This window comes from Molothrus ater, chromosome 9, assembly GCF_012460135.2.
Source record: "Molothrus ater isolate BHLD 08-10-18 breed brown headed cowbird chromosome 9, BPBGC_Mater_1.1, whole genome shotgun sequence".
NCBI classification, from domain to species: domain Eukaryota; kingdom Metazoa; phylum Chordata; class Aves; order Passeriformes; family Icteridae; genus Molothrus; species Molothrus ater.
In genome coordinates this window covers 7,223,786-7,251,021 of record NC_050486.2, presented here as the reverse complement: position 1 = coordinate 7,251,021, position 27,236 = coordinate 7,223,786, and the positions used below count along the sequence as shown (strand labels likewise).

The window sequence follows — 27,236 nt, the reverse complement described above, 5'->3', positions numbered from 1 at the left end:
CACTGGCATAAATTAATAATATAGTTTTAATAGGAGGGGTGAGGACTTGGTGTCCCTTGTTTCTTGAATGGGGCAGAAAGGGCCTTTGCTCCAATATCCTCCAGTCCCTAAGCCCTGATGTTCCCAGAAAATGGGAAACAGTAGGGCTGAAGGAATTTGGCACTTCCCTAGCAAGGCTGGCAATGGTTCCTACTTCATATCATAAATACTGCTCAGCACTTGAACAAGGACTTGGATTTAGGACTCCTACATCTTCATCCTCATTTTCCCAGGATTGAAAAAAAACTTCCAGAGAGGAAAAATTTACAGGAATGGAGGTGGTGGAGGAGAGCTCCTAACAGCAATGAGGGATACACCCCTCAAAGACTCACCTCATCAGGCCCAAGTGAGACCTGGTTTGTTCATTCTAAGTATAATATTTGCAGCAGTCAAAATGAACTTTTGAGGGTCTGGATTCTGGATTTTAAACATAATAATGCCTAAATCATAGAGAAAAAGAGGTTGAAATAGTCCTATTAGAGCTGGTTGCTGAGAGCCTGTCCAGTTTCAGTCCTAGACTGAAAAAGGTGGTGTTTTGGTTATTACAATACCTTTGGGTTCAGCCAACTTCCCAGGCAAAAATTGCAGGGTGGCTCCAGCCCTGGGGCTGCCAGTGAAGGACTGGTGTGACTGCCTTGCTGAAAGTGACAGCCAACAGCAATGCAGAAATGAGCATCAGTTCAGCACAGCTTGACCAGAATATTTACATTTTATTAAATCTTTACAATCAGCAGTTATAATCAAGTACACAATTATGTACACGGATTATGTACATTTTAGCCCAGACTTTTACATCACAGTACATAGTTGCCCTTAGAAATATTGGGTACATTTATCACCAGAGAGTAAAACCCAACAATTGTGTTACAGCACCTGTTATTAGACATCTTCCATAAGAAAATATACGGCTGTAAATTGGTCTGGCTAAAAAAAAAAAAAAAACAAACCAAAAATCTTATAAAATCTGAACATACAATTTTCATTCACAGAATGGTTTGTTTTCTATGTTCTGACTGATGCCTGTTGCATAAGATGTCCTGTTTTTCACCTCTCAACACACACTCATTGGTGCCTACTCAGGGACACTGGCAGGAGGAGGAGAACCAGAGCTGGGCTCATTCTCAAACTTCATTAGGAAACAATAAATGTAAACAATTAAGAAGATTCCTCTAAGATCAAATGAGAAATTAATTGGCTGATCTGAATTACATGGCATGGAATAAGTGCTAGTTGCAGCTGTGATTCCTGAATTCTTCAGTTTTCAATACCATACAGAGAAATGTACAATGCTATACACTAAGGGTGATTCCTGATTAATGATGAGCAATATTCCATATGCAGGGAGCAGACTTCCAAACATTTGGGAAGAACACTTTCTCCCCTTTCCAAAAGGGTTTTTCTTTTTGACGAATACATTCTTTTTGCTTTTTAAGATGATAGTAACAGAAAACTGAATTCTTTCCAGAATGATATGAACAGGTTAAACCAAAGCCTATGTCCTCATAAGGAAATAAAAAGTGAAAATAACCTGAATAAAACTGTCCCCCCAGTTTAATCCTCTATCCCAAAAGGTCAACCTTGCCTGATTCAGTTCTGTAAACAAAGCTATGGCTCTTGTGATGGTTTCAAAGGTGAAGCAGAACTAAATGAAACAAAAACCACTTCAAAAGGAAGGAGGCAACAGTAATCTGAGGTAGGCCACCACCAAAATGCTGCCCCCTAAATCCATATGGAGTTCTGGGATCCCTGAAAGGTAATGCCTGCTGCTCTAATAACAGGTGGAGAAAGCAGTTACTAAAAATGAGCTGGTGATGGCAAGGAAAGTTAACCTTTTAATAACATTTGACATCTACACCTAAATCTGCAAGTAAAAAAAAGAAAACCTTTAGCTGCTATTTTGAGATAGTAATGACCAGAGGCCTCTAAGATATAAAAATAACTCTATTTCCACCAAAAGAGCTACCAAGAAGGAAGATGATGTCCATGTCAGAAAGCATGGGAACAAAGATGCTCCTTTTGTGGCACTGAGCACTGACAGATCAATGGAATTCTCTGAGTGAAAACGTTTGATCTGCACCTCATGGTTTGATCCTGCACTTGGCTGTGTCCTGGCATTCCCAGGGCTCCAAAGAACCAAGGACACTTACAAGGCTCCCATGGTCAAATGCCTTCTATGAACTCATGTAACAAAACCCATAAATAAAAACATTCCCAACTGAAAACCCCAGCTGCTTCAAGTCCAAGCCTCCAGACAGTTACTTGTGCAAAGGAATGACAACTCCATTTAAGAGCTATTTTCTTTCAAAGGACACTTATTCACTATTTCTCCTCAAATTCCCTCCTACCCTGGTGATTTAAAGTTCTGGATGATATTTAGATGGACTGCCATGCTCTCAAAAGATGCCTGTGCATTCTGAGACTTTTGAAAGCAAGTGTGGCTGAGTACATGGATCCAACATGCCTGGGATTGCCCTGCTCACTGTACAGAGTATAAATACAGAGTATGGCTGTGCTAATTAACAGTTGCATATTCAGCACCTGTCATTTCACCAGCTAAATCAAAGGTGCAGTCCAGAGTGGGGCTTCCTGTTTATTGACTCCATTGCAGTGATGAACATAAACCTGCATTTTTAGCCTGGTGCAGCATATAGGCAGTGTTCATTCTGTCTTTAATATAAAACCATTTTTGAACCACAAGTCACTAAAAGCAGTTTATATAAATCAAGTTAATTAGTTTTTGGCAGTTTCTTTGGACACAGTCAAAATGCCTCTATGCTGTTTAAACTTGCCCATTTCTACTTCAATATAATGCGGACAGCAAATTTGGACTCCCACTTACCTGTAACAAACTCCAGAGCCTGGGATGACTCCCCTGGACTCTGAACTATCAACCCAACAGCCAGAATTGTTGCTCTTCCTCACTGGCCCTGGCCTCCCTGCCTGAAACACCACACACACAAGTTGTATATAAAAAGAACATGGAGTCAAGCTGTTGGAAGTCAAACTTGTAGAAAAAGGTTTTGCTACAGCTGATGGAGCTGTGTCCTTTCAGAGACTGTTCCAGATTTTGGGGCAGGCTGGAGTTTTTCCATCTGGGAGGCCAAGGGAAACACCTGGGACTCAACACCTGCCTTGTGTGCTTCCCTCAGCCTCCAGCAGGACCTTCCCACACCTTTTCCCAGTGGCCCCATGGCTGGCCCAGCCTCCCTGACAGGACCTGCTCACACTCTGCCTTTGGTTTGTACAATTCCTGCAGCTGGAAGCAGAGCAGGAGGGGAACTCCCAGGTCCCCTTGTGGTTCCTCGTGGCAAGGGGTGCAAGGAGTGATGAGCAGCACTGTGATATGTCAGGCAAAAGCAGACTGCTTCCAGCTGTGCAAACACCTGGAAACAATTCCCCTGCTGCTGTAAGGAAGGCTTTCAGCTGGGGAGGGGTGGGTGGCCCATCAAGAACCATTCCATGGTGTGTCACCCCACCCTGCTCAACTGCTTCCCAGAGCCCCAGGAGTCCCCTCAGAGCCTGGAAGGCAGGAGTCAGGCTCGTCCCTACCTGGGGCACAGCACCAGCCACGGGGCCACCCAATTGCTTTGATTGCACGTTCCCATTTTTAAACAGGAAAAATTAAAACATACAAAGAGCCTGTGCTGGAATTCTGTGTTGTTTTCCAGGTGACACCTGGTTGCTCATCCCAATACTGAATATGTTTTCTTGGATATCAGGGCCTCACTTCTACCCAAAGAGGTCTCCATTTGTTTATTAACAAATAAGTTATTATTACAAGTCATAGCTCATCCTTTTCCATCATTTCAAATGCTTCTATATCTTCATTCCAGTCTGCTAATATGGATTCCATAGGCTGGACTTTACTATCCCAGTGAGCTTTGGAAGTGGCCTCTGTCTGGGTGTTTTGTTCCTGAGGCTGGCTGTCCCCTGGTGTGCATGCTGGCTCTGGAGCACTGGCCTCTGCAGGTCCAGAGGTGTGGGGATCCTCCTCTGCCATGGAAACACTGGCACTGGCTGTGCTGGCAGCAGACAAAGGATCAGGGTCACCAACAGCAGAGCTCTCCCCTCCTCCTTCGGGCTCCTCACCAACTGCTCCAGCATCCTGAGAGTCTGAAGGAGCTTCCTCGGAATTTGGTTTGTGTGCATCACTTTCAGATGATTTCTGGTCCATATTCTCCATCTCCAAGTCTTTGAAAGGGAAGGAAAAAAGAAAAAAAAAAAGTTAAAACAACCGTAGGAATGCAACATTTCATTATGTATTTCAAAATCAAGGTCACTTCCTTTGGCCTTATTTCTTCAAGGAAGCGCAGACTTTTCAGTGATATGAAAATTTAATGGTACTGAAGAATGTATTTTACAGAGGGATAGGAGGGAAGCCTTTTAAACACATTTTAAAGGAGGGCAAACAATACATTGAGGCTCATTTTGGTTCCTCAAACTTCAGGAGTGACTTGTGGGTCAGTGCCAGTTACCCTCCTTCAGCCTTAAGCAAATATCCACTGCGTGCACTGAACTTGAATGCTGGATTTTAAAGCACTCCCAGATCCACCAGGATCCCACATCTGAGCACTTGGGAGTTGGACAGAGTTTCCTAAGTTTGCTGAACTGTGCATTTGAGAGAGCCAAAGCCAGAGCCTCCCCACTCAAAGCAAGTAACACACGTCTCCCACGTCCCAGCTCAGCTCCCAACAACTGCCCAATTTAGTCATGCAGATTTCCCTGGGTTTGATGTTTATAGCTATAAGAAGGACACTGGTATTTCAGGATTTTTAGGGAATTTAACTGCACATGCCACTGTTGACATGGGATACTTACTGCTATCAATAATGTAGTTTGGAATCATTTTACCTTTAAAGATTGTTGCTGGGATTCCAAACGGAAGCACGAGGAGGGGGAAGAAGCAGATATGGATTACAAACTCTCAAAGGCAGAGCTATCCTGTATTCAGCATTTTGTCAGAGCACTTAGCACAGTTATAAACAGGAGGGATTTGTAAGTTAGGAAGAAACAAGACAAGATTTTGGCATATCCCCTTTGCAAATAGGCTGATTTTCTGGATACTTGTTCTTACCTACTCTGCTTGGACACAGCAGTGCTACAAAGAAGGCTTACAAGAGGAAAATCTGGAATTTTCTGCTGCATTCAAACATTTCAACTGGGAATGTATTAGCTTGCAATTTTCTTGCATTATACAAGAACACCCACGAAACATCTGAGGTCAGCAGCCTTATTTCTCATGTTTACCACTTCTCCTTAGATAGGCAAAATAGTTCCAGCACTCGTCTCTCTCCTTTTGGGTCCCAGGAATGTCACTGGGGATCTTGCTGAGGGAGGGATGCTCACAATGTAGGGCACTGGAAACATGCTGTTCCTGATGCTGCTTCAAAGCAGCTGATGACAAAAAGGGTTCAAAAGGAATCCAAAAGGCTGGATTTTCTCATAAGCCAAAGTGACATTTAGGAACAGCATTTCTGCATGTTACCTTGTGGGGGGAGTGGATATCAAGTGGATATATCTGAGAGATACATGATATCTCTCAGACAACAGTTTGCTTAATAAAAAACTAATTCCAGTGTCAAACAGAAAACCACAGCACCTCTGGGCTGCAGTGCAAATCATTCCTGTCCATTTTCCACTGTGCCACAGCACAGAGGGGAGCTAGATTTACATAAATCACCTCAAACCTTACCTCTGTCTTTTGCTTTATCAGAAAGGAGCACCTCCACAGCCTCATACTCCCGGATGGCATCCAGGATGATGTTCCCTTCCTTGTTGAAGAGGAAGAGCATGGGAATGGTGATGTCATCTGTGTTCTTGCCATCCCCAGCCATTTGGAAGAGAGGGGCTGTGTCACTGCTGCTGCCCTCGTTGTCATCTAGGCAGAGAGTACCAGGGGAAGGGCAAACCTCCTGTTAGATCAGCTCAGCTTGGAACAGCCTCCCCTGCCCAGTCACTTCACAGCAAACCCCAACCTCGTGTGTTTGCCTCCACTTTTCACTTCTATCCCCATTATTCCTCAGCAGTTAGTAATGACAGCACCCTGCAATCCTTAAAGTAACAACTTTTAGTCTGCAAAAACACTGACAACCCTCATCCCAATTTGTGTCTGCACAGAACCTGACAAACCCCAAACATCTCTTCATCTTCTGAAAGCACAATTGCTGTGCTTCACAGCTTAAAGCTTGTCAGCTTTCCTGTATCTTCAAATCTGTAAAATTAGGTTACATTTACACAAATTAAGAACTTGGAATTGTATTTACCAATGACAATGCCTCCTATTGCTCCAGCTTTCTGAATGTTTCGTGCCTTTTCAGCAAACATGCACTGGCCTCTCTGCATCAAAGCAATTTTCTCTTTCACTGCCTCAGGATTAGTGATCTCCGAGCATCCATTATATGGCTTAATGGTTGCAACGAATCCTCTTGTCTGTTTGGAAAAAACAAAAATAAAGAGAGAATTAGAGCAATATGGTCATGCTTGTGAAAGATTCCTATGTATTTTTGTTCTTTCAGTCATTCTACTGCATTTAGTGTTGTCTTGTGTCACTGCAGACAATCTGTGCCCTGAAACTGGAGCTCTAGAAGCAAAGCACAACTGAATGAAAACCTAATTCTCATGATCAGTGTGGTTTGTCTATACCTGGGAAGTGTTGCCTCTGGAAATTTTTCTCCTGTGAACTGCTAGTCTGGAACTCTTCTTTGGGGCTGCAATGGTTTTTCCTACTGCTTCCCAAAGGGACTCCTGCCTCTGTGGATTGCCCTCTTCCATCTACACAGAGCCTTCTAGAAAAGCTTTCCTCAGAACAATTTGCTCTAACTCTAAAAAGTTTCTGCCAGCTCCTGGCTGACATGGGAGAGAAACTTCCCCTAAATCACCATCTCCTCAGCTGTGCACTGCAGACTGGATAAGCTTGCTTTGCAACTCATGCTGTGCATGTGTTTTAAATCCTAAAGCATGGCTGATGACTCAGGAGCAGAGCACAGACAGATAAGGCACTCACCCCACTACTGTAACTGCTGTCATTGTCACCACTGGGCCTGTCATTTTAACCCTGTAATTAACTGAGCACCTGGAGGATCAACTGGATGCCCTCAAACAACAGCAGTACTGTAAAGCTGAGGCTTGTGCAACAGAGAAAGGAACAGACACACCCACATCTCACATACCCCTGCTTTGTGTTTGGACAAGTCCATCCCAAACTGTGCTGGCCCAGCAGTCAAGACTACCCTGCCAAAGAAGGGATGGGAAACAATCTGGACAGCACGAGGAGGGAGCTGCTGCTCCTTCTGCTGCTGGCTGGAGAGCTCAATCATTTCCTGCATGAACCTTAAGCCATCCTCAGCATCCAGGGAACTCGCTGCCTGCAGAGAAAGGAATCAATAAACAATTTTATCTTAAATGTTTGAGGAATCTGGGGGAAAAGAAACTCAAGTTGTGTTTGCTTGGACCACTGCTACAAAGGCTTTAAGACACAGGGTGGTTGCTCACTTCCACTCAAGCATCATTTCACAAAAGCTTTAGCACCTGCACCACCCAGGAAATTGAAAATATACAAATATATAGACCTCATAAAGAGATGGAAGCATCTCACACTGAAAGCAGTGTTTTCAGCCAAGATGCTGTTGGCTCCATCACTTCAACCTGAGCAGCCTCTACTTAATTTAGTGGAAGATAAAAAGTGTTGCTGAGGCAAAATATTAACAAGCATCAGCCTGCTAAATATAGCTACAATATCAGCTCATGTGCCTCCTTCCACAGGGTGGCTGTCCCTCCTGAAGCTCCAGGTATTAAGTATCATTGCTGGGAGGACTTTGCTGAGAGCTCTAAAAAACAAAACCCTGCCAGGCCATCTTACTTGCACTGCATGCTGCACTAGTTGTACTCGTCCATCTTTCAGGTGGATCAAACTGACTCCCATCTTCTTCAGGATCTCCAGGTGCTCAGGATTACTGGCCATGAAGTCTCTGGCTCTCAGTGGTGGTTTTGGTCCACTTCCCAAACTCTCTTCTCTGCCAAAATACATCAGAGATCAAAGCTTTAAGAATCAGATTATCCTTGAAACAGAACTCTAGTGTTCTAGAGTTCTCTGCCATCACAAGACTGGAATTCTTGGTCCACTGAGTGCAAGCTTCAGTGGAATGCAACTTCTCAATCAAGTTATCTTTTTTATAAAGTTGTCTTTATATAAGCAATAATTTTATAGTGCAAAACCTCCCTCCCAAGTATTGATAACAAAACTGCCATATACTCTCTCTCATTTGTAAATTGTCTGCATTATTGCCACACTGACCAAACCCTGCTTGCCTTATACAGTTCCAACTCAGTTTTATTCATGAAATACAAATATAGAAGAGGTGGTCAGGAGGACAAACTTCCTCAGCCTTAACACTGCCCTAAATTCCTCAAAACGGGTGCAGTTATGTGTGGCAGCATAATTTCCTTACTACAAAGAAGACTTTCAGAATTGTTCAGGAGACTGCAGAAAGTATTTTACAAATAGAGAGACACACTTCCTGCAATACTCCAAGTGAGAGCTGCAGCCAGAGTATGCAGCTCATTCAGCTCCTTTTGCTTTGAAAGACTTGCTAATTCCACCTGGAAACAAACTAAATTTTGCTGAAATCCAAAGTGATTTTTCCTGTGGCCAGAAATTATCCCTTTGGCCCATCCCAAAAGGACTGGCAGCTGCAGCACAGCTCATGGCTCTCCTTCCCTGCAGAGCAGAGCCTGTTCCACTCAGCCCTGAGCTAACAAAGAGAGGAAACATCCATCTTACGCTCTGGAAATGCCCCGGGGACAGCTCTTGTCCACCACGTTCTTCAGAGGCTCTCGGATGCTCTGGGCAAACATGGGGTCATTTGGGAAGAGGATCTGGGTGTTTGGACAGGTCCAGTCAAAGTTGCTGTCGTCCAGCTCTGTGTACTCTGTGCTCTAAAATCAAAGAAACAGAGTAAAATAATGCAGGTCATGTTTTTACATAAAGAACATCAATAGATAATCCTAACTTAAGTCATCTGTGTTCTGGGGACATCTGGCAGCAATAGGGGTGAGCCAGTGCACTGCAACCCCTTGGACAGATGAATACAACACTCATGCTAATTTGTAATTTACTAAATTTATATGTAGTTTCTAGATTATTTTGTTTCCAGAAACAGCTAATCCTCTGCTGGTAGACAGAACTTGTCAAGCCTGCTCATGACAAAGCCAGTGCCCTGTATTTTATGGGCTGGACAAGTAAAGGGAGTAGTTCTGGTTTCACCTAATATTGGCTTTACAGTGAGTAACCAGCTGCAGGTTTTAGGTCATTCTTACTAAAAATGTCACATCTTTTCATGTGAACAAAAGATTCTCCTCCTCAGGAGCCACACAGACTTGCAAGTCTGGATGAGCAAGGATGAATCTCTATATAATTCAAACAATTTCTATTTTCAGGAAAGATGGCAGAGTGAACATCTGCACAAATTGCAGGTTTGTAACATGTGAAACCATGTGGAACATGTCTGGTGGTTTGGAGCCACATTTAGCATGTCCTTAGCTTAGCAAATAACTGGCTATAGATAACTGGCAAGTTCATTTCATAACCCATAAAAATTAATGTAGTATTTATCTACCTAAAAAGACTCACCCCTCCTGTTTGCAACATATTGGCCAATGAAAAATCAAGTATTTCAAGGCTCCCTAAAATCCAAGACCTAAAGGGCTGTTACTAAGCATGACCTTTCTTGTTTATGAGAGCAAATACAAACAGGATGTTGGGTTGATAGTACCAAGTATCTCTCTCACAGTTTGTTTTAATAGCACTGTATTTATGTTAAAAATCATTTACACATTCCATCTGTTCAGATAAAATTCCATAAAAGAGGAACACCCAATGTCACAGCCTTTCAGCCACCTTCAATGGGCTTTTCTTACTTGGATTATGCACATTTATAGCTTTGACTCAAAGAGCTTAAAAACTGCATTTGAGCAATTTATTCTACCCTCTCTACTGGCTTTTCATTAACATTTGCAGTTCTCAACAGAACAAACTAAGTTAGGCCAGCACTCAGAACAGCACCAGCTGTGGGAACCCTGCCTGTCTCAAAGGTATTCAATTCTTATATTGGGAACAAAAGTTACATAAAAGACTCCTTCAGACCCTTCAGAAAACTTCTTGCTTAGTTCAGAAAACTGCCTGTTTCCAAAACTCAAAGAGGAAAGATAAATTCTCAGGGAAGGAACATTTCAGAGAGGGTGTGGGATTTCCACCCTGAAGGAACATTTAACACCAAACCCATGACCCATTAAAACATAACCAGTGTTTGACACTAAGATGAAATAACTGAAAATTTGTCACTGCTTAATGCTAAAGTCCATCAAACAGTGATTTTTCAGGATATATGGCTTGACACACAATATAAGCCTTTTCCTCTGATCCAGGCATTATTCTAAAACTCTTAGAAAATGCTAAAAATAGAAGCACAAATAAGGGAATTTGTATCCTTGATGTCTCAGACATAATTTTCTCTTTCTCTTCTTCCTTTTTCTTATTGCCTTACAGACAAATTATGTCACCTTGTTGACCACAAAATAAAAAAAAAGTGAGGATTTATGATGCTTCATGGCACAGCTCTATCACTCCAGGTTATTTTGGAAGGTTAAGTATTTATAAACCCACAACTGTTCTCATATTTATGCAATAGGTGCCTACTGCATGGACTAAAGTGATTAAACATCCCTAATCTGTCTGTAGCTCTGTATCTTGTCAAATTAATTCCACAGCTGTCTCAAAAAACCTTTCAAAATTTGTTCACAAGAACAAACAAGAAAACCTTAGGTTTTAGAAAAAATAATAAAAAAATAAAGATGGGGACAAAAATATCCTACTGTGCTATCTTCCAATTTATACAGAAGTGGGGAATGATTGTCTTTTAAAATCCTGCTAATAATTCCTATCTTTTATCTCAAGGTTCAGCAGTGCAGAATCCAGTCATTATTCCTACTCTTGTGACTGCACTGTTAATATGATGAAATAGTGCCTATTAAACAATGTGTTCAAACTGCTACACTTCCTCAAACTATGATCTTTCCTGATTTTATTTCCATTTCCCCTCAAAAAAGGAAGTGTACCACAGAAAGTGATTCAGACTGGAGCTGTTACATACTGTATTTTTTTTAGAGATGGTTTGGTTTGTAGTGGAGAGCCAGAGTGGCAACAGATGAGCTTCTGTGGTGAAGATATAATCTTCAATGTCAAAAATCATGTCCTCCTTATCAGCAAATAGCAGGTACAGATATTTGAACATCTCAGCCAGAAAGAATGAGTCCATCCTGTGGAGAAAAAGGGGATGTCCTTTAGGGAGAGCTCATTTCTAGAACATCAGTAAAATAAATATTCCTAGTTCTCCATCTCTGAAGATTTCATGACTATTACTGCTGGACATAAACCATTAGCATTCCTTCTGCATGGAAGAAGCTGTGTTTGGAGAGAAATGATTCAGCACATTCAGTAAAAAACAGCATTAGAGAAAAAAACAGATAAACCTCCTGACAAACCTACAGATCTGAAGTATATTTAGCTTGAAGTAATTAATTGCTCTCAGACAAATGAAAGGTTATTAAACTGAAAGTATTCTTCTAGAGCACCCTATAACCCTACTGAAACAGTGCACAGCTTGTTTCAATGCATTTACAGTTCAATGCATTTACAAACAGGTAATTTAAGGCTTGGTTATCAGAGTGAAGACAGACAGCTCCTCAAGTATTAATTCATTCAATTACACAGGGAAATTTGATTTTTTTTTCTGTATTTTTATATTTTAAAAGATAATTGTACAAACTTTACCTGTCTTCATGACTTCCTGTACGAACATCCTTCATTGCAGCAAACCCACAGGGAACTCTGGCATACTTGTTCAAGTTTTCAATGAGGGTTTTTCCTACTTCTAGGTAGTAAGGGTCTCCTGTAGCCTATAAAATAAAACCAAAAATAATTTATAATCATTACATCTTGTTTATATGCTAAACTGGCTCAAGTGGTTAGTTAAGCTGGAGATATGCTACTCAAATCTGTATTGAAATAAAACAGCAACAAAACTCTAGGTGCAAGTAAAAGTGCTCAAAGGTCAGAGGAGTGGATGTGACTGTACCTTATACAAGAAGTAGGTGCTTTCAGCAAATTCAGGCCTCAGAGGATGCTGAGCCCAGTGAACTCTGAAGTCTGTTGTGAATGCCTGAGGAGAAAAAGAGCAGACAAAAATAAATGCAGGAATGCAAACCAAACACAGGTTTACTTGAATTCTATCTTAACTGTATAACCAGCCTAGCTTTGCTAAACACCATTTTTACAAACATACCTACCACCTGATACCTCCAGTGCAGTCAAGTGTCACTGCACACTGACAGATGATTGAGCAGCTGTTTCTAGATTAATACCACAGGCTAGAAGTCAGGTATCTAAAAATTTCCTGTTTATCTATTCACTCTTAATGTGCACTGGGAAAAGCCATTTCTGTCATATATTCACTACTATTTCACACTAAGATTTAAACCAAGTCTTTGCTTAGGGGATGGTCTGTTAGCTTAAGTACAACTAGCTGACCTTTTAAAGTTTCCTTCATAAATACAAAACACAAAAAAAAAAACAACCAAAAAAACCATAAAGAGCCAAATTGCACCATTTTAAAAGCCCTCAAAAAATTAATTCCAGTGCTTAGCATTCTTTGCTCTCAATAACCACACTAGGTGAATGTGATGTCAATTAAAATGTTCTCTAACAGAAATAAGCTTACACTAGAGGAAAGTCAGAATTAAACCCGGAGTCAGAACATTTCAAATATAACCTGAGTCATCACAGATTAAAGACACACACTTCAGCAGGTAAACAAGCTTTTCTGTGCACAATGGACTTGCTCAAAGACTTGCAGCATCTGCAGTAAGTTGGTGTGCTGACTTTCAAAGTCATTATACAAAATTTCAGAACATCCTCTCAGCTGTCAGACATGCAGAACTGCAAATCACATAAGAATGCTGTGGAAATGAGGCTCTGATTTTAATAACATATATACCTGCTGGCTTTTCAAATGGGCATCTGCAACTGCTCAAATTGATGTAAGAATCAGTTTACACAATCAAAAATACAAATTTTTGATTTACAAAATCAAAACCTACTAGCTTACCTCTGGAAGGAAGTTATGCTTTTTTATAACCTGATACAGCATCTCATGTGTTTCAATAGCAGGTCTAATATCACCCTTCAACACCTAAAATTAAATAATAAAGTATCATTAATTCACCAAGCATAGGAATAATACTCAAGCTTATAAAAACATTCATGGTACGTTCATGTAAAGCTACAGAGCAGTCACTACATATTGCAATTATTAATCCCTATCAGTGTAAGTCACAGTTACTCCTTAAGAGTTTTTTAAGCAAAATCAGTGAACTCATTAAAATTATTGCCCATGTAGAACAACATGAACTTTACAGAGAACTAGGGTGAAAATGTCTTTTAGTTTATCTTAAAGATGTCAATGGCACACAAAGTAGAAAACCAGTTACTAGTACAAAGGTAGCTTAATTGGAGTATTTTCATGACTAGGAGTGAAGGAAGCAAATTACAAGAACACACTTGTCCTGATGGCCAACCCAGCCAGCAAAGCACATTAACTTGCATCATAGCATTGAACTGACTGGAAGACTAAGTACAGAATACATGGAATTAGAAAGGTTTAGGTTGGAAAGGACCTCAAAGCCCATCCAGTGCCACCCCCTGCCATGGGCAGGGACACCTTCCACTAGCCCAGGGTGCTCCAAGCCCCATCCAACCTGGCCTGGGACACTGCCAGGATGTTCCCTCAGTATGTCTGAAAATCAAACTACTACACTTGACTTGAAAATCATATATCCAACTCAGTTAATAATTTCTTTGTTATTAAAACCATCTCTACATGGGTTTTACACCTTACCTGCAATCCAGGGAAGAAAGCAAGCAGAGAATCCATCCAGGTCCGAGCATTTAGCATTGGTTTGTGAATGTGAACATCAAGGAGAAGAGGTGGCTGGCTGATGTATCTCATTATGGCATCATAGTGCTGCCAAACATCAGGAAAAGCAGCAGTTTGTATCAATTCATTCCCCAAAAGAGAGACAGATTACCAGACTGGCATTGTATTTGAATGGAAAAGGCAGTACTACATCTCCAATCATTATTACATTTGGCAGTGCCTCTCATCTCTAGTTCTGCAAACTAAAACCAAGTGTAATAAATACTGAAAAGCTCCACATTACTACTCTTGCAAAGCTTATCACATTTCCAAGGAATACACATACACAAAGTACATCCAGCAGCCATGTGATAAGCCAGGAATATCACAGTTAAGGCACATTTGTTTTGGCTGAATTTTAAAGCACACTCTAAAGAAAGCTGAAATTGCTTTTTCTGAACAACAGAATTCCAAAGCATATGGATCTCAGGAGGAAAAGGAGGTTAAAAAACCCACACAAAGCAGCTAGACTGCATGGCTCAGAGCACTTCTAAACCCCCCCTAGGTCACTTGCCATGTTGCTGACTTCCAATCCTAAACTTTGTTTTCAGAAGGTGCAATACTGAGCACATGAGCCAAACTGACAGGAAACACTTAATAGATGTAGCTCAAGAAAATGTTGCACTTAGGACCTTGAATGAAATCATCATTACACCTAAAGTATTAAAACTTTAACTATGGAATTATTCACTTCTAATAAAAAAATCATGCTATATGATATAAAATAATTTTATGAATTAAGATGTTTTTAATGGATATTGCTATTTTCAAAATAAATAATGCTTTTATGAAGGAATTATGATGCTAACCAAGTTGGTCAGTAATTTATGAATTAAAAAAAACCTAAGTGTGGTTTTCAGCTTGTATACTTAAATGCATCCTGGGCCTGAAGATCTGCAGTGAAAAGCAAAATCCACACTTTGAGTTTTTTTGTTGCTCCAGGACAGAATGAAATTGTACAATGGTTTGGAAGAAGAGGCCCTTATGTTCTTTTACAGAAACATTTGCAGTATTGGTCTGGAAATACAGCTTCTCCCATACTGGGAACATGGATAAAGGCCTAGAAGGTTCTGATTTTTTACTGGACAGGGTTAAAATAACTGCTCATGTGACAGCTAATCACCCAAGATTAGCAAAAACCCTCAGTAAAAAGAGCTGGCACTAAACACAGCAGCAGTCACAGAAATTCTACTAAAGATCCCTTCTCAGGCTAACAGCTGACAACACAATTACTCTGAAATTTGTATTGCAGAAGGCACAAACCTGAGCAAGGTGTTAACTTACCGTGTTAAATCTTTCCAGGAAACTGTCATCTCCCAGCAAGACATAGGCTTTTAATAAATATTCATAGTATGAATCTATTCCTGCTCCAACTCCACTGTCTAGGAACAGGTGAAAATAAAAAGGTGAGTTTACTTTATCTAGGGATATGGGTATTTTCCACATTTTCCCACTTTGATTTTAAGGGCTCTTCCAGTAAATGGAAAAGCTTCCTTTCACTGGGATTAAGGCACAGATGGAAGCAGAGACACAATACTGTGTGTGTCTATGCCAAAGGCTTTACACTACCAGTGCACATAATAATATGGACAGACATGCACTGAAAGACACTTATTTCACAGGACATCACCTCTCCCATCCTATTTATTTTTTCCCCATGTATTTATAGCAAAGTCTCTGAAAATTCATCCCAAGGCACTTCCCTCTTGGTGTTGAAGAGGATCAGGGTACACTTTGCCATGAATAAAACCACTTTCTTTACTAGAGAGGGCTTTGGGGCAGCACGTTCCTCCACTGCCTATCCCATTAACATCTTTCAGCAGCCCAGGTAAGCTGGGGGTGGGTGATACCCCCCTGGCTGTGGCTCCCTTTGCAGACCCAGTCCTCAGTGTGGATGGTTATGGTGACCCCCACTAAGCTGCTGCTGCTCTGCCTCTTCTCCCAGAGAAAGGGAACACTTTGCCATGAATAAAAGCACTTTTTCTACCAGAGAAGGCTTTGCTCTCTCAGAGCAGAGCCAGGCTTTGGGGCAGCAGGATTCTCCACTGCCTATCCCATTAACATCTTTCAGCAGCCCAGGTAAGCCTGCTGGGGGGGGGTGAGACCCCCCTGGCTGTGGCTCAGCCCCACCTTTGCGGACCCAGTCCCCAGTGTGGATGTTGATGGTGACCCCCACTAAGTTGCTGCTGCGCTGCCTCTTCTCCCAGATAAAATCCAGCGCCTTCCGGGCATATTCCTGCAACAACAACAACAACAACAGGGAATTAGGGAAACACAGACACTCAACTCCCTGATTCTTCTGGCTATTTTAATTAAGATGCTAGGATGTTTCATGTCTAACAATTTCAGAACTCTTCTGATCCTCAGAATATTTATTTTGTTTACTTCTGTATTGCTCTAACTACTTTCAACCAAAATTATTTCCTGTGATTTAAAAAATTATTTAAAAAAATCAAGCCTTAGAAGGAAGCCCACAAACTCTACAAATCTCAATATATACAAATGTTTTTGTGCAGCACAGCTAAGGCATGCATTTAGTGAACTCAGAATTGTTTTTCCAAAATTACAAAATGTAAACACAATGCTAAAAACCTACAGCAAAAAATAAGATACCGTGGAAAGCAAACCTCAAATATAGATGTTCCTGTGAATCTGCTTAAAGCTGCAAACTCAAGAATCAAGGTACCAGCACAAGCTGTACAGGTATCAGTTTCTGTTCCTGTTCGTGCTTCTGGATGTCTTACACCAAACTTTAAGTTAACCTAGAGAAAAACAGAGATTAATATATTTATTTTTCCTAGCTGAAAGAGTTTACATTCCTATGATTGTATAGCAAGTATATAATCTATGCTCTTTCTAAAGAAAGAAAAAACAGATCTCTTTGGTTTTGCTCTGCCAACTTAGACATGCACAGAGAACTATCCACAAATATTCAAAATCTCAACCCTCCCAAACAAGAACCTGTTTCCTGGTTCACTAGGCATTTGAATAAGAGAATACACTCTAAAAATCTAATCTGAGCAATTTTTTTTAGCAACAAATCAGAACGTCACAAGTGCTCCTGGAAATTCAGTTTTGTAAATATCTCACTACTTCTGGCTCTTAGAGTACCTGCAATTTATCAGCTTTCAATTTTCTGGCCACTTAATAAATACAGAAATTATTCTGGAAACAGATATAAAATCAAAACAACACAAGTCATGATTACAGTATAATCCTGCATTACAGAAACAGAACTTACTCTTGGATAAGGGAGACCACTAGTGGTGTTAAAAGCAGGTAAAAGCTTGTAGCCCAGTTCCTTGGCCATGTGCAGGAGTTCACCATTGTACCACTGCATATATTCACCTTTTTCCTTCAGCATAATTGCCACTGAGTGCCCACCTAGGAGACCTCTAAACACAAGAGAAATCATCCACATCTCAAAAGGTATGCTCATATGAACAGCAAGGACAGCTCTCTACAATTTAGGTGACATGTACATAACTGTGACCCTAATTTTTAGACTGCTGATTCAATTCCCATTATAATCCAGGTTAGCTACCAGGATTTTGGAAGCAATTCTTCTTCTTTATCATTGGATTCATAGATTCATCAATATTAGACAGGAATAGCAACCAAGACCTCCAAAATGGTATATAATAACTTAAAATTACATGCTCTGATCCAGCATTGAGCCCCAGAGGTCCCTTCCAAGCTGAAATAATCTATGATCCCAGGTACCAAAATGTGGTAAATCAAGCATTGAACAGAGCCATTTGCAAGCCTGTTTCTCTAAAGCAACCCCCCTGCTCCCTCAGCATGCTCATGGGGTTCTTAATCAGCAAAGCTGTGCCTGGAGCAGTGAGTTGGGGCAGCTTGATCCAGTAGCACTGCAGCAAGTCCTGCCTTGCATTTTAAAACCACTCTCAGGCAAACTGACAAAGGCACAACTATTTCAAACAGGTGGAAAAGCATAGAAAGGGGTCTTAAAGACACACTACCTAAAATCCACATTTTTAGGAGTTTTGAAAACAAAAGTTACTCACCCAAGGACTCTTATGTTGGTTTCAAAGACAGACACAACTATGTCATTATCTAAATTAACATCCTTTATTACTTTTTTTACAGCCTCTTCAAACTCTTTGGTTTTATTTAACACCTGGAATACAACAGGGAGCAGGTGTTCAGTTCCAGTATAGCTAATGCAGTCACAGTGTATTTGCATACAGGATATTTCAGTGCACACAAAGTTACCCAAGAAATATGAACATACAATTTCAACCAGAAATACATCAGCAGTTACTAAGAGGTGCCCACCACTAACTGAGACTCTTGCTTTAGACTATAAGGGAGAGCAAACTCTTTTGTGTTAAGTTAGGGCCAAAAAAAAAGCAATATAAAAAGGTATCAATGAAATGTGAAGGAACTGCTGTAGTTATTACAACCAACTCCAAACTCCATCCTCACAGCACTTCAAAGTTCCCACAAGCAACAGAAACTTCAAACAGAGCCAGAGATCAACAGCCATGAAAAAGAAATCTAAAAATAAGTCTGAGCATCAGAAGACAATCTCTTTGTTTTATCAAAACTTATCAACAGATTAAGCTTACCACAAGAGTGTCCAAGGTATCGATTAAGGTCAGTGAAAACCTATGAAAGAAAATTTAAAACAGATTTACTATAGATCTGTATGTGTAAGAATTAAGTGACTTTTAATAGTAACTGATACCAGGGAAGAAACTAAATTCTCACAGACCACCAGCTGCAAAACAATCAGCTGTACTCAAAATGCTTAATATCAAAACCTCTTTCTAAGTTTCTCCCTTTGCTAGTGACCAGAATAGGAGCTGACAAAGAAGCTATGATTACAGATACATTTATTTATTGCAAAGGTTTCTACTTCTGGTAAGCAAATTTAATTTTTATTTCTTGTCTCCAATCAAATCTATTAAGAAACCCAGCATAAAAGTTTAAGTTGTTTTCCAGCCCCTGTTTCACTTGTTTTTTTTTAAAAAAAGGAAAAATGTTGAGATCAAAAGCCATTCCAAGCTAAATTTCTCATACCAGAAACTCTTCCAACACTAGCAAGTAGTAGGCTTAAACTAAAGAAGTACTTTATTTATTCTAAAATAAAGAACTATTTTAGTAGTGTCCAAGGCCAGGCTGGACAGGGCTTGAAGCAACCTGGGCTAGTGGAAGATGTCCCTGCCCATGGCACTGGAGGGGTTTTAAGGGCTCTTCCAACCCAAACCAGGCTGGGATTCTGTGACTATTCCATGAAAAGAGAGCATCAAGTCAGCTCCACAGAGTGTGAAACAAGAAGATCCTAACAAGGACCAGAGGTTTTCTCCAGGGCTGTTCCAGTGCATCCCAAGCTGAGAGAAGCTTTCCCCATCCCAGGAATTGTATCTATGATTGTATCTTAAACACATCTAATTCCAACAACTGCTCTATGCTAAGACACACCCACAACACAGAATAGAATTTACAGAACACGATGGTGTTTGAACACTTTGGAACAGTTAAAATTGCCTACTGAGGAGCACACCCCAAGGATTTCAGTAAGTGCCCAATGTTTGAAACCTTGCAGGAAACATGTGACACCAAAATTCTAATTAAGTGTTGCTATATTATAATTCTCTTGAATTTGTAAAGATATAAGGGCATTTTGTGAGTGCTGTTTTACAGGAGACAGAGATTAATTAATGACTATGCACAACTGCCTAACAAATTCACAACTTTTTCTGTACAAGAGGAGAGAAATGATGCATTTCACATCTATATGGAAGGCTCCTAAGTTCTCCAGGGAAACAGAACTGACCCAGCTGCCTCACCCTGTCCTTTTGTGATTGCAAAGACTGGCAGAGAACACAACTGATGAGGCAGCTGGCAAGAAAAAGGATTAGATAAGAAATCTGCTACATAATAATGTAACTAATTATAAGGTACAGAATAAAGTCTGTATACAGAAAAACAATAAATACATACAATAATTTAATGCATCTAAGGGTAGATGGTAGGGGGGAAGGTATTTCTTACTCAAATGGGCTGGAAGGTATTTTTACTCAAATGCTAGTATGTTACTTTTTAAAAAGGTCATTAAAAAGAATGGATTCAAAATACATTTTCATTACACTTTTCATCTGCTGTATCTTTGGATACCTCCAAGGCAGCAGGATTGTATGGAAATCTCTAGACTAAAAACCATTTGTACATAACACAACATAGCCAAAATAACATGCTCAATATCCTAAAGACAATTAGAAACAGTCTATAAGAGAAGGATTTCAGCTTTGATTAACACTATTGTGCTTAGAGACATTAAACTGTGATGTTAAAAAAACCCAGCTGTTTGCTATTAAAGAATTTGATCTATAAACTGCACATATTCAAAGGTATCAATTACAAATGCATTTAGAGTAGGTCAATTTTGCCTTTGACTATTCCATTTAACATGGAAAAAAACAGTCCTTAAATCTACATTTTGCTAGCCAAAGGATCAGTATTTTGTACTATCAGCTCCCTTGAAAGAAAGAATAGAAAATATTTCCATGTCTGAAATAATGTTTTATACTTCAGCAAAGGCCTCAGGCTATGATACACATGATAATCATTTGACTGCTTGTTTTCAGAAAACTTTCTACTTAAAAAAGCACTTTAAATATCACTTATTAGGCCAGCATCATGGATAAGAGTTTATTGTTCTGTTCAGCACAACATTAACCCTTATAACCTGTACTACCAATACTATAAATGTCAGCCCCCATTTGGAAGGTTTTCCTATGGAAAATACTTGGGGAATGAGTAAAAAAATAATTTTTGGATCTCATTCACTGGTCAATTCTTTTCTTCTAATTAAGGTACAATTTCACATCAGTTAACTTCATAATAATAAAAACACAAGTGTAAGTTAACTTCATAATAATAACAACACTTCTTACAAGTGTAAGTTAACTTCACAACAATAAAAACACTTCTTACAAGTGTAAGTTAACTTCACAACAATAAAAACACTTCTTACAAGTGTAAGGTAACTTCGTAATAACAAAAACACTTCTTACAAGTGTAAGTTTCTGGCCAAATCAACTGAACAAACAAGTTTTATAGGCTGCCAATTGTACTTCTATTCCTAGATGTTTACAGTGACCATTTCAGACACTAACTTTCCCAAGGCATCATCCACATCCCCTCGACTTGGCTCCTGACCCCGCACTCGTCCACGACAAGTTAAAGGCATGAGTTCATCAGCTGGATACGCATGCTCCTGTTGGGAACAAAACAGGGGAATCAGTCACAGTGCTCACTGCCACCCTTGGGAGCAGTAAAAGGAATCCTCATCATGCTGCTCTGCAGAAAACCTGCATGGCCATCACAGAGCCCTGCAGGTGGGAAGGGACCTCCAAAGTTCATCTTGTCTAAGCCCTCTGATCAAGAAGGGCCACCCAGACCCAGCTGCCCAGTACCATGTCCAGGTAACTCCTGAGCATCTGCAAGGAGGGAGACTCCCTGGCCCCTCTGGACACCCTGTCAACTCCACCTGGTCAACTCCACAGTGTAAAAGTGTTTCCTCCTGTTCAGAGGGAATCGCCCATGGTTCAGTTTATGTCCATTTCCTCTGAGCACTCCTGAGAAGAGCCTGGCTCTGTCTTCTTGACAGCCTCCCTTGATGAACTCCCTGGAGCTTTCCCTTCTCCATGCTGAACAGCCCCAGCTCTGCCTTGTTAAATTCCCTGGAGCTTTCCCTTCTCCAGGCTGAACAGCCCCAGCTCTCTGCCTTGTTAAACTCCCTGGAGCTTTCCCTTCTCCATGCTGAACAGCCCCAGCTCTCTGCCTTGTTAAACTCCCTGGAGCCTTCCCTCCTCCAGGCTGAACAGCCCCAGCTCTCTGCCTTGTTAAACTCCCTGGTGCTTTCCCTTCTCCATGCTGAACAGCCCCAGCTCTCCCCTGTTCAACTCCCTGCAGCTTTCCCTTCTCCAGGCTGAACAGCCCCAGCTCTGCCTTGTTAAACTCCCTGGAGCCTTCCCTCTCTCCCTTGTTAAATTTCCTAGAGCCTTCCCTTCTCCATGCTGAACAGCCCCAGCTCTGCCTTGTTAAACTCCCTGCAGCTTTCCCTTCTCCAGGCTGAACAGGCCCAGCTCTGCCTTGTTAAACTCCCTGGAGCCTTCCCTTCTCCATGCTGAACAGCCCCAGCTCTCTGCCTTGTTAAACTCCCTGGAGCTTTCCCTTCCCCATGCTGAACAGCCCCAGCTCTCTCCCCTGTTAAATTCCCTGGAGCTTTCCCTTCTCCAGGCTGAACAGCCCCAGCTCTCTCCCCTGTTAAATTCCCTGGAGCTTTCCCTTCCCCATGCTGAACAGCCCCAGCTCTCTCCCCTGTTAAATTCCCTGGAGCTTTCCCTTCTCCAGGCTGAAGAGCCCCAGCTCCCTCAGCCTTTCTTTACAGGGAAGATGCTCCAGCCTCTCCATCCCCTTGATGGCCCTTCACTGCACTCTGCACAATGAACTCACCTGCCTGAGGGTGACAGTCAGTGACAGGTAAGAGAACTCAAAAGTTCAAACAAAACATTGATGAATTACTACATAAGACATAAATGATAACATTCACAGAAAAAAAAAAAGCCCTAACAAGACTGAGCCTCTTACAAACATAACAAATATAAGACTGACATCAATGACAATGAATCTTAAATATATCTAATTCAAATGAACATGAAATTGCCTCCCTTAGAAGCTTAACACAAGTGGTTTGAGATAGAGCTTTTCTCTTGATTTCAGCAGGAAACTGGCTGCTGTACTGAGGTCTCCAGTTTGACTTCTAGTGGAGAACTAACATGTGGCAGGAGAAAAAACTTCAATTGCTGCACTGAAACTGCAAGTAAACACATGCAAAATCTTTCCAAATATATGGTACAAAAATAATCTGTATTCAAGCATGAAATAAAAATAAAAAAGGAACATTCCTCTATAAATAAACAGTTCTTACAGCAACTTCTGTTGAAACTGATGGTTTGTTTCCCTGTATACCACCCTCCTGAGTGTTTTGGTCTTTGCTCAAGTCTTTGTTCTCCTCAAGTTTAACTACAAAAGGCAGAATCTAGATCATTTTAATACAGCTTAGATGTTTCTGAGTATCTCTGCAAAGTATTCAGAAAAACAGATTAAAGAAGTACACAATAAAAGCAATGTCAAAACTGAGATCTCTGGCTTAAATTTTGGATAAGAGAAGTGATAAAAAATCTGGAAAAATAAACTTTTAACTTTACAAATAAAGAACTTGAAGCATTTTGAAAAATAAAAGTTCACTTATTCTCTACCTACAGCAGAGAATAAGCAGCTATTGCATTGAGTTATTTCCCAACTTGTCACTAGCCTCAAGTGACTGACATGTCATTTTCACATGTTCTGACAGCCAAGAAGAAAAATGTCCCCATTATTACAGATGTCGTTCAAGGACTGAAAAAAACAGCAGCTTTTTCTAAGCTTCTGTTAACAACTTAAAAAAAGAAAAAAAAAAAAGGCAAGGGAATTTCCCTTGCAATCACATGAATTTTCAGTCTTCTAAATATGCATGTCTAAAATATGTATTAATAGAAACAGAAAATCAAAACTTTTCAGCTGGCTGTTTCAAAAACACCTGCAAAAACACTTCATTTTCCTGTTGTCAGAATCAAGTCTGATACTCTAATCTTTTCTTCAGCTTTAAACAGGCAAGTCACATTTCTCTGTTTGTTTAGTGCTCCAGCATATGTGGCAAATAAATATCCTTTTGGCTTCAAAGCTTCCAGGATAGCTGAAGTTTTCTCTCTCCTTCAAACAGAATTTTCTTGCTTTAGATGTGGCAAGACCCCTACCAGTTGCCAATTTATCACACAATGAACAGTAGAAGCACAGATCCTTGTAATATTTTGTCCAATTTTGCCAAACACATAAGTTTTCCATTGAGGAAATCCAAGCCAAGTGTTTTTCATGGAACCAGATTACAAAAATTATGACCAAAAAAGCCTTGATGTTTAACTGCTAAAGGTTTCAAAAGTAAAGAGCTTAAGTTAAAAGGAGAAACTGCACCCCTTTGAAAATCCTCTTGGCTTAGCCTTCTGTCCACTCTACAGTCCTGTATCTCTCCCATGCTGTATAAAGTTTTAACTCCTGAGATTTTAAGTTTGAATTACATATTAAAGTTTAACCCATAACACAGAACCTGGGACATGTGGCAAGATGCTGCAAGGAAACAGCAGTTTGTGCTGCAGGAACTGATGCAACTTCAGAGGGGTTTCTGTAACAGCCACAAAGAATGTGCCAGAATGTCCATATGAAGCCAGTAAGAATTAATCTTTTATATTTATCTTAGTCAACTCCACACTTTCTCCTCAGAAGTGTATTACTGATAGAATATTTGAAAGTAATTTTTATTTGAGGAAGTGCACTCTAAGTAACTATTTATGGTTAAGCTTTTGTAAACAGAGCCAGACCAGGGTGTGTGGGGTGGCTCAGAGATCCAGAACAGGAGGATACCTGCACAGGAATCACAAGTCAGAGCAAAAGAAACCACAGCCAGCATGGCCCATGGTCATATGACAGTCACACCCTGGCATGCCTGGATATGGCACCAGATTCCCTTTCTCTTCTACAGTTTGTACAAGAATGCCCAAACTGCATCTGACATGGCTTACCACTGAAGAAATATTAAATGTCATTTTACCTACAAAATAAGTAAGATCAACTTGTGTTCTCCAGAATCTAATGCCCATAGACAGCTCTCCCAAACTCCCTTTTCCTGGAGTTTCAAACCAAATACTTTACTGTTGATAGCCTGACATGAGATGAACTGGTTTGGGAAAGGTCAGGCATGGATTAGGAGAGTTACCACAAGCAATTCTTAGTTACCACTCTAAAAGCCATCACAACCTTCCTGAAAGTAACACTTATGGTCTTTTTAAAGGCTTTACAGGTGCTGTTATTAATTTTAGCTGTTTTCACCCCTCCTTCCCAGATATTTCTATAGAATGGCATGTGCTGTAGGTTGCTTTCTCCCCTAGGTCAGCAACAACTCCTCTGAAAAACACCAAACAAGTATTTGACTTACCATATAATTGCTATATGCATGATCAAACATTTCAAGCACTTGATTTCTAAAAAAGAAAAAAGAAACAGCATTAGTGGTCTGTCTCCCAATGGCCTTTAACACACCATCTTACATGTATCACACTTTCATATCTGAATGTCAGGGACAGGTTCTCTACTAACATACTCTACTCAAGTAAATGAAATACAGAATAATATTTTTTTCTTGATTCAGCTACTCTTGTCCACTCCAAAAAGTAAAGACTCTTTCTTCACCTAACATTAAATTATTTGGGGATCTCTTGGCAAGCAAACACTAAAGAAAACCCTTACATTTGTTTCGTAAGTCTGGAAATATGGAAATGCTTCTGCACGTACAACCTCCCAAAAAACCACATTTTTTTAAGACACAGCACTACTTGTGATCATTCCTAACTGTTTCACTAAGAAGCCCTGCAAGGAAAAAAGGATGCTAATTTCTACCATCAACATAATTCCCAATCTCTGCTGATAAGACAGAACAAAAAGGAGCCAGGAACGCCACAATTATATTGTAAATATCCAATTTAGTTCAATGACTTGGAAATGCAAGAAGTAGTTTTAACTCATCAAGTGCATTAAGGCATCAAAAGAGCAGAGGATGGTGCTTTTCCCAGGTGCCTCTCAGGTTGCAGCAGGCAAAAAGCCCCAGAAAAACAGACAACTGCTTAAAACTTAGATTTACAGGCAAACACAAACAACAGCAGGACATGGCCTGCACATGCCTGGGGCATCAGATGATATTTTAAGTGCAACACAAAAATTTTAAAACAAATTGGGGAATGAAATTTCAACTCCTTGTATAGCCTCGTGAAGAAAACATATATAAGATTGCACACACAAATTATCTTGAGAACCCATGATGGAAAACTCCAGTAACTGTAAACACTGGAGTTAAATATCAACTTATACATGACAGCTGGACTTGATGGTCTTGGAGGCCTTCTCCAACCTTAACAACTGTGAGAGTATCCACATCGCTTCTCCAGCAGACTTTTGGCATTATTGTTCTGTACAACTCACCACTGGATGGGAACAGGGCGATGAAACTGCCCCCAGAAACATACTAATACAAAATACCCTTGATTGCAAATTTGTTTTATAAAGTCCCACTCCATGCAGGAAAATGTATTTCCCATATATGTTGCAATATTTACTCTTCAACTAAAAGCTACCATAAAAGAATCAGCCTATTAGACATAGGCGCACGGGGGGGGACCGGAGCAGTTGAGCTTACATACAGGAACTGGGCAGAACACACGTAAACATTTACCTTTTTTATGACTCCCGCACTCTCCCAGAGGCACGGCCATAATTAAACCAACCGAGCGGGGATTTACACTTACCTTTGCTCACTTTCACCCCCAGCCCCTTTTCAGCAAGCCCTGGCTGAAGCCTCCAAGGCGAGCTCCAGGTTCCCAGAGCCCACGGCTTGATCCCAGAGCGGAGCAGGGGCCGCGTGTGCCCCGCAGCCGGCGGAGCTGGCCCGGACGCGGCCAGGCTCCGGCACACGCAGCCCCAGCCCGGCCGGGCACCGACACCGCGCGGCCCCTGGAGCGTTCGGGGGCAAACGGACGGACGGACGGACGGACAGACAGGGGACGCCGTCCCGAAGCTCTGCAGTCACCCAGCCCAGCCCAGCCCAGCCCCGGGGGCAGCGCACACGCCAGCCCGGCCCGCCGTCCCTCCGTCCGTCCCTCCCTCCGTCCGTCCCTGCGCTCACCCCAGCCGGCGCTTCTCCTCCCTGCTCATGGCCCCGGCGCCCGGGGCGGCCGCCAGCACGGAGGAGGCGGAGAGCAGGCCAAGGGCCAGGAGCTTCCAGGGCCTCCTCCAGCGGGGCCCCCGCTCCCCGGCGCGGCAGCCCGGAGCTGCGCTGAGGGCCATGGCGGCCGGCCGGGTGCCCGCTAGTCCCGCTGCGGGCCCATCGCGGCTCCCGGGGCAGGAAGGGCCCGGCCCGGCCCCTCCGCGCGCGCCCGCGGGGGCGTAGCCAAGGAAACGGCCTCGCGCCGCCGCCGCTTCCGGCACCGCCCCCCTCCAGCGCGCGCCGCCGGGCCAATGGGGGAGCGCGGCGCGGGGGTCACGTGAGCCGGC

General features: G+C 41.5%; 1 protein-coding gene across 4 annotated transcripts; it reads right to left on the bottom strand.

Moving 5' to 3' along the window:
- Positions 1-729: 729 nt before the first annotated feature.
- Positions 730-27,090, bottom strand: EDEM3 (ER degradation enhancing alpha-mannosidase like protein 3). 4 transcript variants are annotated; one of them, XM_036387645.2, is made up of 21 exons: positions 26,869-27,090; positions 25,129-25,174; positions 21,212-21,312; positions 18,659-18,698; positions 18,095-18,207; positions 17,308-17,461; positions 16,694-16,828; positions 16,197-16,302; positions 15,351-15,448; positions 13,989-14,114; positions 13,200-13,283; positions 12,171-12,254; positions 11,867-11,991; positions 11,187-11,352; positions 8,819-8,973; positions 7,898-8,051; positions 7,209-7,403; positions 6,303-6,468; positions 5,732-5,917; positions 4,858-4,905; positions 730-4,230 (listed from the first exon to the last, which is right to left on the bottom strand). In XM_036387645.2, exons 1-21 carry the CDS (start codon positions 27,027-27,029, stop codon positions 3,821-3,823), a joined length of 2,853 nt encoding a protein of 950 aa, XP_036243538.1. In that variant the 5' UTR covers positions 27,030-27,090; the 3' UTR covers positions 730-3,820. The 4 variants fall into 4 exon arrangements, with proteins under 4 accessions (XP_036243538.1, XP_036243539.1, XP_036243540.1 ...); XM_036387646.2 differs by having other exon boundaries at positions 4,891-4,905; XM_036387647.2 differs by lacking the exon at positions 4,858-4,905.
- Positions 27,091-27,236: the final 146 nt, after the last annotated feature.